Here is a 13875-nt window from a genome sequence, read left to right on the forward strand (position 1 = left end):
CAAACAGACAGACAGACAGACAGGCAGGCAGGCAGTTGGAGAACAAACCTATAGTTCCCTCCGGTGAAACCAGTAGGGGACTAATAATTAATATGAGTTTCCTTACAAGGAAGGTTGATGCAGGATGAGGTCATCACTCACAAAGTCTGTGCTATTCTTACCAACGACCTATGGATACTTGTCCATGCTCTATCTATCTATAATTCCAGTAATCTCTGTGTGTTTGTTTGTTTGTCTGTGACCGCTGTTTCTCGACAACCACGGGTCCGATATACTTTAAACTTGCCAGGTATATTGCTGGGGACCCGAGGATGTGCCTTTTCAAGGTTTCATATTAATCGGACAATTACTTACCGAGCTATGTCCAAAAAACGATTCAACCAATCAGAGAGCAGCGAGCTATCGCGTGTGCCGAACGTGGCGAACACACTCTGCCTCGGATGGCACATTTGAGAGCGTATTCATTTATTTCACGTTTGCAAACTATGTTGGCGCTATGTTGGCGTTAAACTATGTTTTAAAACTAATAAAAACCATTTCATGTAAATAGAGGGGGGGGGGGGGGGGATTGTCACTGTACTCGCAAGCCGTTCGCCGTTCGCTTTGGCGTTGCGAATGGACCAAAACATTTCATGGACCAAACCATTTCATGTAAAGCGTTCGCCGTTCGCTTTGGCGTTGCGAATGGACCAAAACATTTCATGAACCAAACCATTTCATGTAAATAGAGGGGGGGGGGGGGGATTGTCACCGTACTCGCACCCACGTACCCACGTACCCACGTACGGGCATTGCACCCACGTACGGGCATGCCCTAGTCCTTTTAAAAAGCTGAGCCTCAAGCAAGGAAGCAGCACGTACCATTTGATAGTCTTTGATATGACTCAGTTGTGGTTTGAACCACTGACCTCCCCAATTTGGCGAGGATGCTCGAAGAGTTATGCCAGTAACCCGGTTCCATTTATTCTCTAACCATGTACACATACAACAACAACACAACAGGCATTTTAAGGCCATTTTCCCTGCAAGAGCGGGGGTTAGCCTTGCGGTCCCCATGACAATGTTCTCCATTTTGCCCTATTTTCTGCATCTCCCCTTGTTAACCCCCTTGCCCGCATTTCTTCTTCGACCATCTCACACGCCAAGTCTTTCTCGGTCTTCCCCCTCCTCTATTTCCTTCTACATTCATTTCCATCACTCTTTTCAACCAGTCACTTTCATCCTTCCTCAACACATGACCAAACCATTTCAACCTGTTTCTCTTCACAGCATCCATCACAGGCTCTATTCCCATCATCTTTCGCAATTCATCATTTGTCTTCCTCTCTCTCAACGATACTCCACACATCCACCGAACCATTCGCATTTCCACCCTTTCCAGCCTTCGTTGCTGCTCTACGTTCATTACCCATGTCTCACTCCCATAAATCATAACACTTCTCACACATACAACATACACCTTTCCCTTCAGCTTCAATGACACTCCCCTCCTCGTCAGCACGCCACTCAGTTCCCGAAACTTCTTCCATGCACATCTCACTCGAGCAACCGTTGCCGAGTCTGATCCACCTTCTCCATTCAGCATGTCTCCAAGGTAACAAAATGTTTTCACACCTTCCAGCTTCACGCCGTCTCCAAGATCCAACTCAACATTTCCTCCATCTGCAGCTCCTTCTGTGCACACCTTATATTTGAATGTAGCTGGCACACTGGTTAATGACCCTCTCACACCACTATATTTTTGATGAACCCACTCAGCACACATTGTACATTGAATGGATTTCACTCCGACACCCTTCCTGCACACAGCACATGGCCACTTCCCAGTTTCTTCCACCTCACCACATGCTTTACCACTTGCCATCACCTTCGTTTTTCCGATATTCACCTTCAGACCTTTTGTCTCCATACACTCCTTCCACTTGTTCATCTTCTCCTTCAGTCCATCCATACTTTCTGCAATCAACACCAGATCATCTGCATACAACAACTCCCACGGTAAACCCTCCTTTACGTTCTGAGCCAGCACCTCCATCACAGCTACCAATAGTAGTGGACTTAGTACCGACCCCAGATGCACTCCCACCTTCACCTCAAACTCACCACTGTTCCCGTCCTTCGTCCTTACAGCTGTGCACGCTCTTTTGTACATTGCCATCACTGCTCTGATCAACCATTCCTCCACTCCTAACTTCCTCAATGCCCATGTCACTACTTCACGTGGAACCCTATCGAATGCTTTCTCCAGATCAACAAACCCAAGAAACAACCTCTTCCTCTTCTCCATATACTTCTCCTGCAACTGCCTCACAATAAAAAGTGCGTCTGTCATTCCTCTTCCTGGCATAAATCCAAACTGCATTTCGGCAATCTTCACATTCTTCCTTATCCTCCTCTCCAACACCCTTTCCAATACCTTCATTCCATGCTCCAATAACTTTATCGCTCGATACGAGCCACAGTCCAGAGGGTCACCTTTTCCCTTGTATAGAGGGACGAGGGTACTCAGTTTCCAAACCACTAGAATGCAGATCTCTGTCATTCTCTTCACACCCCAATTTCCCGCTGCCTTCAACATATCTCCCACAGCTCCCGTCGGCCCTCCCGCTTTTCTACCCTTCATTGCTTTTATCGCTTCCTCAACTTCCTTCTCGGTTATCTTCTCTGCCGGTCCTAAAACTGGGTTACTCTCTTTGTTGCCATCCCATTCATTCTCTGCATTCAACAGTATTTCCTTACATCTTTTCCATCTTCCTTTAATTTCATCTGAGTCCACAACGATTTGTCCCACTTCATCCTTCAAGCAACTCACCCCCATCACATCACACCTCTCTTTCGCTATCTGCTTTGCAATCCTGAATACCGCTCTCTGACCCTCTTCCGAATCCAAGCGTTTTCCGAACATTTTCCTACATGCCCTCCTGCACCTTTGCTACCTCTTTCTTTGCAGCCTTCTTGGCTGCCTTATAACTTTCATGCTCTGCCTTTTCTGCTCCCATACCCTTCGCCTTCTGCCACTCCTTGAACTTCTTCCTCTTCTCGTCAATCTTCTTTCCAACTTCATCATCCCACCACCATGTTTCCGAGTGCCTCGGTGGTCCTTTTGTCCATCCACATACCTCACCAACGGCTCCTAACAGACTATCTTTCATTGACATCCACCCACTTTCAAGCTCAACCACATCATCCTCCACCATACTCAGCCTCTCTTTTAATGCCTCCCTCACTGTCACCTCTTTCAACCTCCACACCTTCATTCTCGGTTGGTACTTCAACCGCCGAGCTCTCCTCGCACCTTTCACCCTTATGTCGCAGACAACCAAGTGGTGCTGTGAAACAGCCTCCTCCCCCGGGATCATCTTTGTGTCCCGGAGGTGCCCCCTATCTCGCCTATGCACCAGCAGGTAGTCAACGGTTGTCGTCGACCCACCTGACGTGTATGTAACAAGCTTATTATCCTCTTTCTGGAACTGAGTATTACAAATCAACAAATGAGCTCCATCAGCAAACTCCAAAATCCTTTCACCTTCTCCATTTCTCACACCATATCCGTAACCCCCATGAACTCCCTCAAAACCATCCATACTCCTTCCCACATGTCCATTGAGGTCTCCTCCTACCAGAACAACTTCCTCATCTTTCACGTTTTCCATCAGCTTCTCTATCGCACACCAGATCTTGTCCTTCTCTTCATCGCTCCGACCAACCTGCGGAGCATATCCCGAGATGATCTTCACCAAGAGCTTTCCAATCATCATTTTCACCATCATCAACCTTTCACTCACTATAGTCACACTCATCACACTGTCTACAAACTCCTCAGAAAACAGGAAACCAACATCATTCACGCCCTCCAGGCACCCTTGCCACACAAACTTGTATTTCTGTCCCTGCCTACCCTTCACCATTCTCACACCACTTCCCTTCCATCTCGTGTCCTGCACACAACATATGTCCACTCTTCTTCTGACCAATACTTCCACCACTTCTCCTGATCTCCCTGTCATTGTCCCTAAATTCCATGTCCCAAATCTCAGAAACCGATCTCCACGTCGGGCATCAGACGTTTCGTCGTCATAAATGGAATGATTTCCACCCTTGCTTCGATCGGGGTCCCCACCTTGAGTTTTGACGAGAGGGAGTGGGGTCCCCCACGGGGTACTTCGGGCTGTACCCTGCCCATATGTAGTCGTAATTGTCATGGTTCTCTTTTTGAGGCAATGTTTTTATGGCCGGATGCCCTTCCTGGCGCGAACCCTTTTAGTCGCCTCTTACGACACGCAGGGATACGGTGTACCTATTCTAAACCGGGGTACACACCGGGACCATGTACACATGACGTGCCAAATTGCCTTCTTTGTGTTTCTTTTGTAATACTGAAATTTTATCTCGTGAATTTTTTTCACTGGAACATAATGACGCTTTATATGCACAAGGTGGCGCCATACCTCCATTTGGAGGCTACTTGGTATTTAACTTTGTTTTAATATTTTTGTGAAATTTTAAAGGAAATAATTTAAAATGGTTTATTTCATCAAGAATGTGTACAGTATTGTCATTACTTTGTTGTTTGGAATACCATAGTGTTTGATAAAATGCATAAGCATGAGCATTTAGATTAATTATTAAATAGTTCATTTATTGGTTATCACAGAACCTAATGGTACAACTGCCAAAATTTCAGGAAGTTTTCTTCAGGAACCTTTTTTTTGGTAAAGGAAGAGGGAAAGGATTTTGTGAAACATTGTTTTAATGTTTGTTAATCCCTCAATATTTTTGAACACAGTGCCCTGTCCAGTCATATCTCTGTAGCTAAGCAGCGTTGAGCACGGTTAGTACTTGGATGGGAGACCTCTTTTAAAGAATGCATGTTACAGGATATCCAGCGATGGCAGGATAGCTCGGCTTTTATCACTCGCGCCTCTCGACTTTCTGGTAGTTTCTTTTCCGATGTGGTCGAGTCCAACTACTATTGCTATCCTGGTACATTGCCACAAGAGAGGCTGCATTTCAGAGCATGCTGCCCCCAGGTGAGGGCATAAAGCCACCTGTCTGTCTGTATTTATGATGTGAACGTTAATGATTCCTTGGAGTAATTTATCCAGGGTACCAACACAGAGTATGTATTATTCTTCAACTTTCGTATGCAACACAAGGCTACAGGTTAACATCATTTGTTGAGGGCACGGCTGTGCTGCTGATGCAATGCCCTCTGCTGGTTAGAGCAGGGATTTGTAATTTGTTCATGGTACCGTTGATGACTCGCATCCTCTTTGCGAAGGATACCATTGGATTTTTAACGTCCACCAATGAATTCCTGCAGACGGGATGCCAGTTCAACGTCCATCCGAGGGACGGCACACCCATTGATTAATCAACCTGCCTGTGAAACTCCAGCATGAGAGTTTACAGTTCGGTTGGGATTCAAACCTAGGCTAGACAGCCAAGAGGCGAGTGTGCGTACATCTAGGCCATCCTGCAGAGTACGTATTAAAGAACTCATTGAACGTTATTTTTCCCCCAGGAAACCAATTTTCCAAAAGAGTAGATCATTCTGTATTTGATACATCGGCCTCGAGGTTAAATCAGAGGTGTATGTTAGTTGTAAATGGAATTGATGGTTAAGTTAGTTTAAATTAATGGTGTGAATGTGATGACTCCTCATATGAAGTAAATAAATTTATAGATGAACTTGACAGGTTTTGCCAAAAGCACAGGCATGACGATCCAAATGGCCTTCTCGGTGGCTCAAGTCTCCTTGTGTATCCTTACCTCATTAGCTTTTACTCAAAGTTAGCACGCTGCATGTCATCTTCTGCACTTCAGGAACCCATCCTTTGTGTTCGTGACCTGTAACCTTTGTGTATGTTTTCTCGTCATCTGCAGTGAGCTGAATTCAAAGCTTCAAGACACATTGGAACAAATTGAGGTGAGGTTGATGAGTCGTGCTGTAATAATTCCCTGCATCTGTCAATGTGTTGGCATTTTGTAATAACATGACACATGCCCGTTAAATGTTGGCTTTGGGAAATACGCTTACTTTTTGATGGATACATAACCACTTCTGTTTCACTTTTCTCTTCTATTCTGTGATGCTCATCCTTTGCTTTAGTACACCTCTTTGCTCACTCCACTATGAGCACTCCTACTTCCTCCGAACCACTCCCAGCCTCTCTTGTCCACTTTTTCACTTTCACTTTTCAATCTTGTTAAATCAATGGCACTAACATTGAGTTTCCTTCCCTTTTGAGTGAAGGAACAGCTGGACCTGGCCTTGTCCAAGACCTGCAAGCTTTTTGATACCGTACATTACACCAAGGTGCAGACGGCATACCGCCTGTTGGGAAAGACGCAGGTACATGCAGCGAGACTGTATATACATTTTCCGCTGTCACCGTGGAAACCAGTCTTTACTCAATTATAATTTTGTCTAATTTCTCCTTCCTCCACATCCACATTTCATTCTCCTTTTTCCATTGAAAAACTTTTACACTTTATAATTATATTTTATAGGTATTTTCCAAGTGTTATTTGGTTGTGCATGTCCTCTATCTGCATCTACATAGCTGTACACACTTGCCATCCTTTACTTCCTGGTTTCCACCTGCAATATGCTCTCATTTAAAGTTCCCTCCATTCCCCAAATGGGATTAACCGAAACTTCATTTTGTTTTATTTGTAGACTGCGATGGATCAGCTGCACATGCACTTCACACAGGCAATTCACAACACTGCATTTCAAGTTGTGCTTGGTTATGTTGAGCTGTGTGCACCTTCCAGTGAGACGCGCTTCCACAAGCTGCAATATGCAGGCCTCTGCACGGTATGCTTTTGCCCAAAGTTATAACCCTGCGCTCGCGAAGTGAAAAGCGGGGTTAAGTAATCGGTTAGATGCGTGTGCCGTATGTGTGCGGTACGTGTGCCATGTGCCGTGTGTGTGCCGTGTCTGCATTTTAAAAAATTATTTTCTCGGCAACCGTTGGTCCGATTGACATGAAATTTTACCGTAGGAGCGCCTCTGCCTGTATATATTTTTTGCTGATAATTATGACGTCATAGGTCGAGTAGTACGGACGCCATCTTGGAAAAACGTTACACATCTATATCTCCCAAACCGCTTAATGAAAAAATTGAAACATGGTTCATTGTCAAGTACACCCCATGGGGAATAAGATACGTTAATGATGATGTCATAGGTGCCTCCATTATGATGTCATAATTTCACAAGTACAATGCTTGATCTGATCAATATTAAAAAAAATTCCTCTACAACTGTTAGTCCAATGAACATGAAATTTTCAGAATATGAGCGGCTCCTGTATAATTGTTCTAATGATAATTATGACATCATAGGTTATGTGGTACAGGCACCATATTCGAAAAATTGAAAAAAGTTGCACCTCTACATCTCCGAAACCGCTCCATGGAAAAAATTGAAACATGGCTCATTGTCAAGTACTCCCCTTGGGGAATAAGATATGTTACTGATGATGTCATTGGTGCTGTAATTATGACGTCATAATTTGACAGGGACAACGCTTAGCCTGATCGGTTTGAAATTTATTGAGCGTAATCTATGCAACAATTATATTAGAGAATATAAATTTATGATGTAATTGCTCACGTGGTCTGGCGGCCATATTAGATCAAAGAAAAAAAACGTTCAAAAACAGAAGAGTTGGCTCGCACCAAGTTGACTGCGCAGGGTAAGTATTCGATGAATACCATCTAGTTTCTGAACTAGTCTGGTGGTATATTCACTCTGTTAATGTTATTGCACACACTGCTGGTAATGTGAATGCTTTGTTTGATTTTTCACTTTCTATAAAGATTTCCAAGAAAATGGTAGTGTTAAATGCCTTGTCACACAGGTCAGTCTGGAAATCAAATCCTAGAGTTCTTAAAATTCTAGTTGACCACGCTATCCTGGGTAATCAAATATCTATTGTTATAGATACAATTTGATTATCAAATTGTCCATCCACCACCAAAGGTGGATGGAGGTTATGTTTTCATCCCTGTCTGTCTGTTTGTGAACAAGATATCTCAAAAAGTTGTGAACGGATTTGGCCAAAATTCGGCAGAGATGTAGCGTATGTGACAAGGATGAAACGATTCGATTTTGGTGAGGATTCGGATCCGGCTACTAGAATTTTATAAGTGATTCTTCACCATTGGGAGATAGAGCCAAAAATGATACATAGTAGGATATCTCAAAAGGTTATGGATGGATTTGGACGAAACTTGTTCGACAGGTTGTGTGTGTGTGTGTGACAAGGAAGAATGAATTTAATTTTGGTGAAGATCCGGATCCGGATCCAGCTAGTCTAATTTTTTAAGTGATTGTTCACCATTGAGTGATATGGCCAACCAGGCGGAGGTATGCTCTCTACTGAGTGCCGTTCTAGTTTAACATTTTGCTTATCAAATCATTGATCCCTTTTTAGGCCATAAACACAAATTACATTTTAATAGCATTCCAGTAAATTCTTGCTAATTGGAACAAATATGGTCTGGAGACCTTTGGATTTGAGGAAAATTTGAATTGGTGAGAAAGAATTCATTATTTGTTGGCTTTTAAGTTGGAGATATCAGTTCTACTGTTAATTCAATTAAAACATGTTTAAATTCACCTATACTTGAACTTTATGCATGTATTTATAGTGATGGTTGTGAGAGCGGGGCAGACTTTGTTCACCCCCGTGCAGCTAAAAGTACAAACTTATCAATATTAGTTATTTCCTTATCAATATTAGTACTCTGTTTAGAAGTTAGGTAAATCATATTCACCTTTCTTTGGATATAAGGTAGGGTTTTGTTCCATATTTCGACTCCCCCCCTCCCCCCCCCCCCTCCTTTTCTATTTCTCGATTTTTATTTCACCTCTATTGTACACCGCTCCTTTTCTATGCCATCTTCAGGCGCTGCATAACGTCATTGCTGGGCACCAAAGGGGGCTCGGCAATGACGCACACTGAAAGGGAGTACTCGGTTTTCACTCTGTTTGTTTGTTTGTTTGCTTTCTTGATTTCTTGTTTTCTTTCTTGTTTGTCCGGGCGATATCTCAGCCATCCTTTGAGCTGGGAAGGTGAAATTTGGGCACAATAGTAAGTACTTTGTCAAAAACGGTATTTTTTGTTTTTCGATTAATCAATTAATTGATGAGTTACTTAATTATTATCGATTAATTAAGTACTTATATATTGTTACGTTTGTGGGGGTAGGGATACTTTAGTCAAGGTAGATTTGTATACGTAGGTGCTCTGAATGTCGTGTAGAAACCTTGATGTAATAAGTACTTGTTTGGACCGTGTGTTCGGATTAAGTTTGTATCTTCGTCTCCATTACGAGGAATGGGGCATGTTAACTAGTATCGGGATTATGTTAATTTCCCTGTTCGTCAAACCTCAGTGATCATCTTTTGGCTCTTTTGGCACTGCACCACAGACACGTGCGAAATGCCCATTTATTGCACTAAATAATAACAATAAAACCAACCGGAAGCCAGTTCTGGACACTGCCGATGGACACCACCATCTACATCACCTCACATAGCTCGGGCAGGCCGAAGACACACCCCGGGGACTTGTGATTAGCCAGGGCGGAGCAAGAAGCTACCCACTGATTGGGGGAAGGAAGGCCGAGGAGGAAGCCGAGTGCCAATTGGCAAAGGCCACCGAGGATGTCAGAGGCGAGCAAGAAGCGGCGCGCTGATTGGTGGAGAAGCGCTGATGACGTCACGACCCCGACGATAAAGGAACTCGAGGACCGACATTTCCTTCTTCTTGCCCTCCGCTCTTACCCTGGACTCTTGCTCTCTGACCCCCTGATCTTGCCCTGTTGTTGCTCTCCTCTGGTTCCCTTGTTCTCCTCCCTCGCGCGTTTGTGCTTGGACCGGCCGTGTTCAGAGACGTCACCGGGAGATGTGCAGAGTTTTGCAGGTGGAAACGACGTGCGGCTTGCCGCTGCAGCATGACGAGGCCACGAGTGAACGGACGCACGGGGAGGCTTCATTGCGAGCGGCCGTGTTCCTAGACTTGCTGTTGGTTTTGAGGCTGAAGAGCCGTGGACCGAGAGTTGGGTTTTACCGGCGCGGCTGGACGAGCAAGCTGCACGCCTACTGTCCGGGACGCACAGTGAGGCCTGCTACATGGGGAGGGGCGCTTCCCGCCAATGAGTGAGCGGTTCCCGCCAATGAGCAAGCGGTTCCCACCAACGAGCGAGCGGTTCCCGCCAACGACCGGGAGGTTCCCGCCAACGCCCCGGACAATTTTGACGAGACCCCACCAGCGAGTTGAGCTAAGTGCCACAATAAACCACACGTTTTTATTTTCCAACGTTCTTTTATCCCTTCATCCGTGTTATAAGTCTGGTGTGAAGGATCATATAGGAATTTAGTTTTACCGTCGCGTTTTCTTGTTATCGCCATTTATTTTAATAAATACTTTCATTATTTTCTGTACATTTATAAACGCGGTTTTTTGTTTGAGTTTATTTTCTGCAGGTCTGAGACTGCCCGGCGGGATCGCTCAGGTAAGCGCTTCAGCTTCTTCTTCTTCTTTCTTCTTCCCGCACATATATATAGTGAAATTCGCTATTTGAACTGAACGCCTTTGGAGTTAAAGCTGGCTTTGCCTATCTGTGATCCCTGTGGTGTTCACCAAGTGGAATCACATGACAATATTTCCTTTCTCTTCTGGGCATTATCTCAGGCACCTTTTGAGGTAGGAAGCTGATATTTGGACATGCCAATGACCAAGTGATTTGGCTGTAAAAGCTATTTTTGATTTATTGATGAATCAATTAATCGATTAATTATTTAATTATTCAATTAATGACAAGTTTTGTTTTTTTTTTGTTACAGATTCGGATGAAATGGTGGTGGTTTATGTATTCTATTAGCCAATTGATGAATTATTTTTATTAGTTTATGATTATTATTTATTTATTTTCATTATTAATCATTTATTTATTTTCTTTCTCATCTGGGCAATATCTCAGGCACCTTTTGAGCTAGGAAGCTGATATTTGGACATGACAATGACCAAGTGATTTGGCTGCAAAGGGTATTTTTGATTTATTGATTAATCAATAAATCGATTAATTATCAACAGAAACCCTGGCCACATTTTGAAGAACGATACCTGCAACAAACAGCTTGGTTTATTATTGTTCTTTGGTGCAAAACAAAACATGATTACTCGTTAAACAGTCTAATCAGTCTAATATACATGAAACAGATCAGTTCAAATGTTCAAACTGCTTTCCTTCATTGTCTATGCAAAGCTGTAGCCATGACGAAACACTCTGACACACAGTAGTTCTGCATGTTTCAGTCGTTAAGGCAGCAGTCTCATTATGGATGAATTGTTTCAAGTCTCTAATGGTCGTATCATTCCTCACATACACTTTGTGTTTGAGGAAATCCCAAAGGAAGAAATCACAGGGTGTTGTTAAATCACAAGACCGCGGCAGCCATTCAACTGGACCACGACGGCCAATCCATTTGTCTGTAAAGTTCAAATCAAGGGCCTGGTGTACACTGGCAGCATAATGAGCAGACGCACCATCATGCATGAACCACATTTAGCCATCATTGAGTGGAAATACATGCTGCTCCAACATTAGAAGGTAATTTGCAGCATTCACATTTTCTTTGAAAAATATTGGTCCAACAATGCCTCCAGAAGAAATTCCTGCCCAGGCGGACACACTAGCTTGATACTGGACTTTGTGCTCAACAGTAAATCGTGGGTTGTCTACTGCCCATATCACGCTGTTATGACGAGTCACAGAACAAGATAAAGTAAACTTGGATTTATCTGACCACAATATCCTGTTCTGCAAATCATTGTCCATATCCATTAACCCAAGCAATGTCTCACATGCCTCAATGTGCCTGTCAAAGTCATCCTCAGATAGTTGGTGAATTAATCTGGGTTTGTATGGTTTCGCATTAAGGTCTTTTAGTATTCTTCGAATTGATTACCGGCTTATGTTAGTGACGTTTGATAAACGACGAGTTGATAATGGTGTGTTCCTGTCGAGTTGTTGTTGAATGACCGGTCTGCTTTCCTCAGTTCGAACAGTACGAGGCATACCTGGTGACTGTTTTGGAAGAATGCTGCCGGTTTCATCAAACTGCTTGTTTATTCTGCCGATGGTTCTTCTGTCAGTTGCGTTGGCGCCACATTCTTTGACAAGTTGTCTGTGAACTTCAGCCGAATTTCCAGATACAGAATACAAGCGTACAGCACGAATTTTCTGTCTCATGATATCCTCCATCATATTAGGGCATCTAATTCACAATGAACTGAACTAATGCAAAGACAAACACGTGCAACACAGTGAGCGAGGCTCACCCAGATCCATATCACGTGATTCACCTCACCCTGTTGGGTATCACGTGATGCCTGTGTGTGTTGAAGTGGTCACATCCATTCACGAGTAATCATGTTTTGTTTTGCACCAAAGAACAATAATAAACATCGATGTTTGTTGCAGGTATCGTTCTTCAAAATGTGCCCAGGGTTTCTGGACCACCCTGTGTATATATATATATATATATATATATATATATATATATATATATATATATATATATATATATATATATACAGTGAAACCTTGACTTACGAGTGCACCAACTTACGAGTTTTCCGAGATACGAGCCGTCGCTTGGGCGGTTTTTTGCTTTGAGATGCGAGCCGAGATCTGAGTTACGAGCTTACGCCACCCGCCACCAGGTGGGTTCCGGTCACGTGGTTATCTTGCCGTGCAAGCATCTCTGCCGTATATCGCTGCTGCTTTGTTTTCGCATTTTGGTTATTTTGGAAAATTTCTTAGTTTTAACCATGGGTCCTAAGAAATTGAGTGCCAAGGACAGTACTGAGAAGAAGAAGAGGATGATGTGCTTGGATATAAAACACGCAATCGTCGAAAAACATGAGCGAGGTGTCCGTGTTGTCGACTTGGCGAGGCAGTACGATCGTAGTACTTCTACGATATGTACGATTTTGAAGCAGAAGGAGTCGATAAAGGCTATAACGCCAGCCAAGGGCGTTACGATTATTTCAAAGCTCCGGACCTCTGTCCATGAAGAGATGGAGAAGTTGTTGTTTGTGTGGTTGACGGAGAAGCAGCTCGCAGGAGATACCGTGACCGAGAGCATCATCTGTGAGAAGGCCCGAGACATTTACGGGGATTTGGTGCAGCAGACGGCGGGAACATTAACGGACGAGGCATCGGAAGAGTCATTCAAAGCCAGTCGGGGATGGTTTGATAATTTTAAGAAGAGGACCGGCATTCACTCCGTCGTCAGGCATGGTGAAGCAGCAAGCTCGGATGTGAAGGCAGCTGAAGATTTTATTATAACTTTTGCCGAACTGATACAAGCCGAAGGATACATCCCCCAGCAAATCTTCAACTGTGACGAGACAGGGCTCTTCTGGAAAAAGATGCCGAGGAGGACGTATATAACGGCAGAGAAGAGCATGCCAGGCCACAACTTGTTCAGAGTGCCGGCGATAGCTCGCCTTCTCTTTGTGGAAGACATGGTGAGATCCTTAACATCCAACAACTAATGGGACGCAAACGGGGCGCCCAGTTTAGCGGTACACACATTGATGAATCACCCTGCCTGTGAAACACCGACATGACAGGTTATAGCTGGTTCGGGATTCAAACCCAGGCTGGACAGTTTAGAGTCAAGTGTGCGTACCTCCAGTCCAGGCCATCCTGCCAACTTGTGTGCTGCATACAGGTGAAATATAAAGCGCGAGATATTTTTATATATACTGTATATTAAAAAAAAATTGGTGTGGTTTTTGGCGGGCTGGAACGGATTAATAGCATTTCAATGCATTTTAATGGGGA

At 43.8% G+C, this 13875-nt stretch overlaps 1 protein-coding gene across 4 annotated transcripts in view; it reads left to right on the forward strand.

Annotated features, from left to right (window-relative positions):
• The window catches only part of VPS50 (VPS50 subunit of EARP/GARPII complex), a 127702-nt gene that overhangs the window by 22188 nt on the left and 91639 nt on the right, over positions 1–13875 (forward strand). For all 4 annotated transcript variants that reach the window (XM_068126479.2, XM_068126480.2, XM_068126477.2 and 1 more), the window contains exons 10-12: positions 5887–5929; positions 6257–6355; positions 6683–6823. In XM_068126479.2, coding sequence (XP_067982580.1) covers positions 5887–5929; positions 6257–6355; positions 6683–6823 — 283 coding nt within the window. The remainder of the gene's footprint in view (positions 1–5886; positions 5930–6256; positions 6356–6682; positions 6824–13875) is intronic.

Source organism: Myxine glutinosa, chromosome 10 (genome assembly GCF_964187855.1).
Source record: "Myxine glutinosa chromosome 10, kmMyxGlut1.1, whole genome shotgun sequence".
Taxonomy (NCBI): Eukaryota; Metazoa; Chordata; class Myxini; order Myxiniformes; family Myxinidae; genus Myxine; species Myxine glutinosa.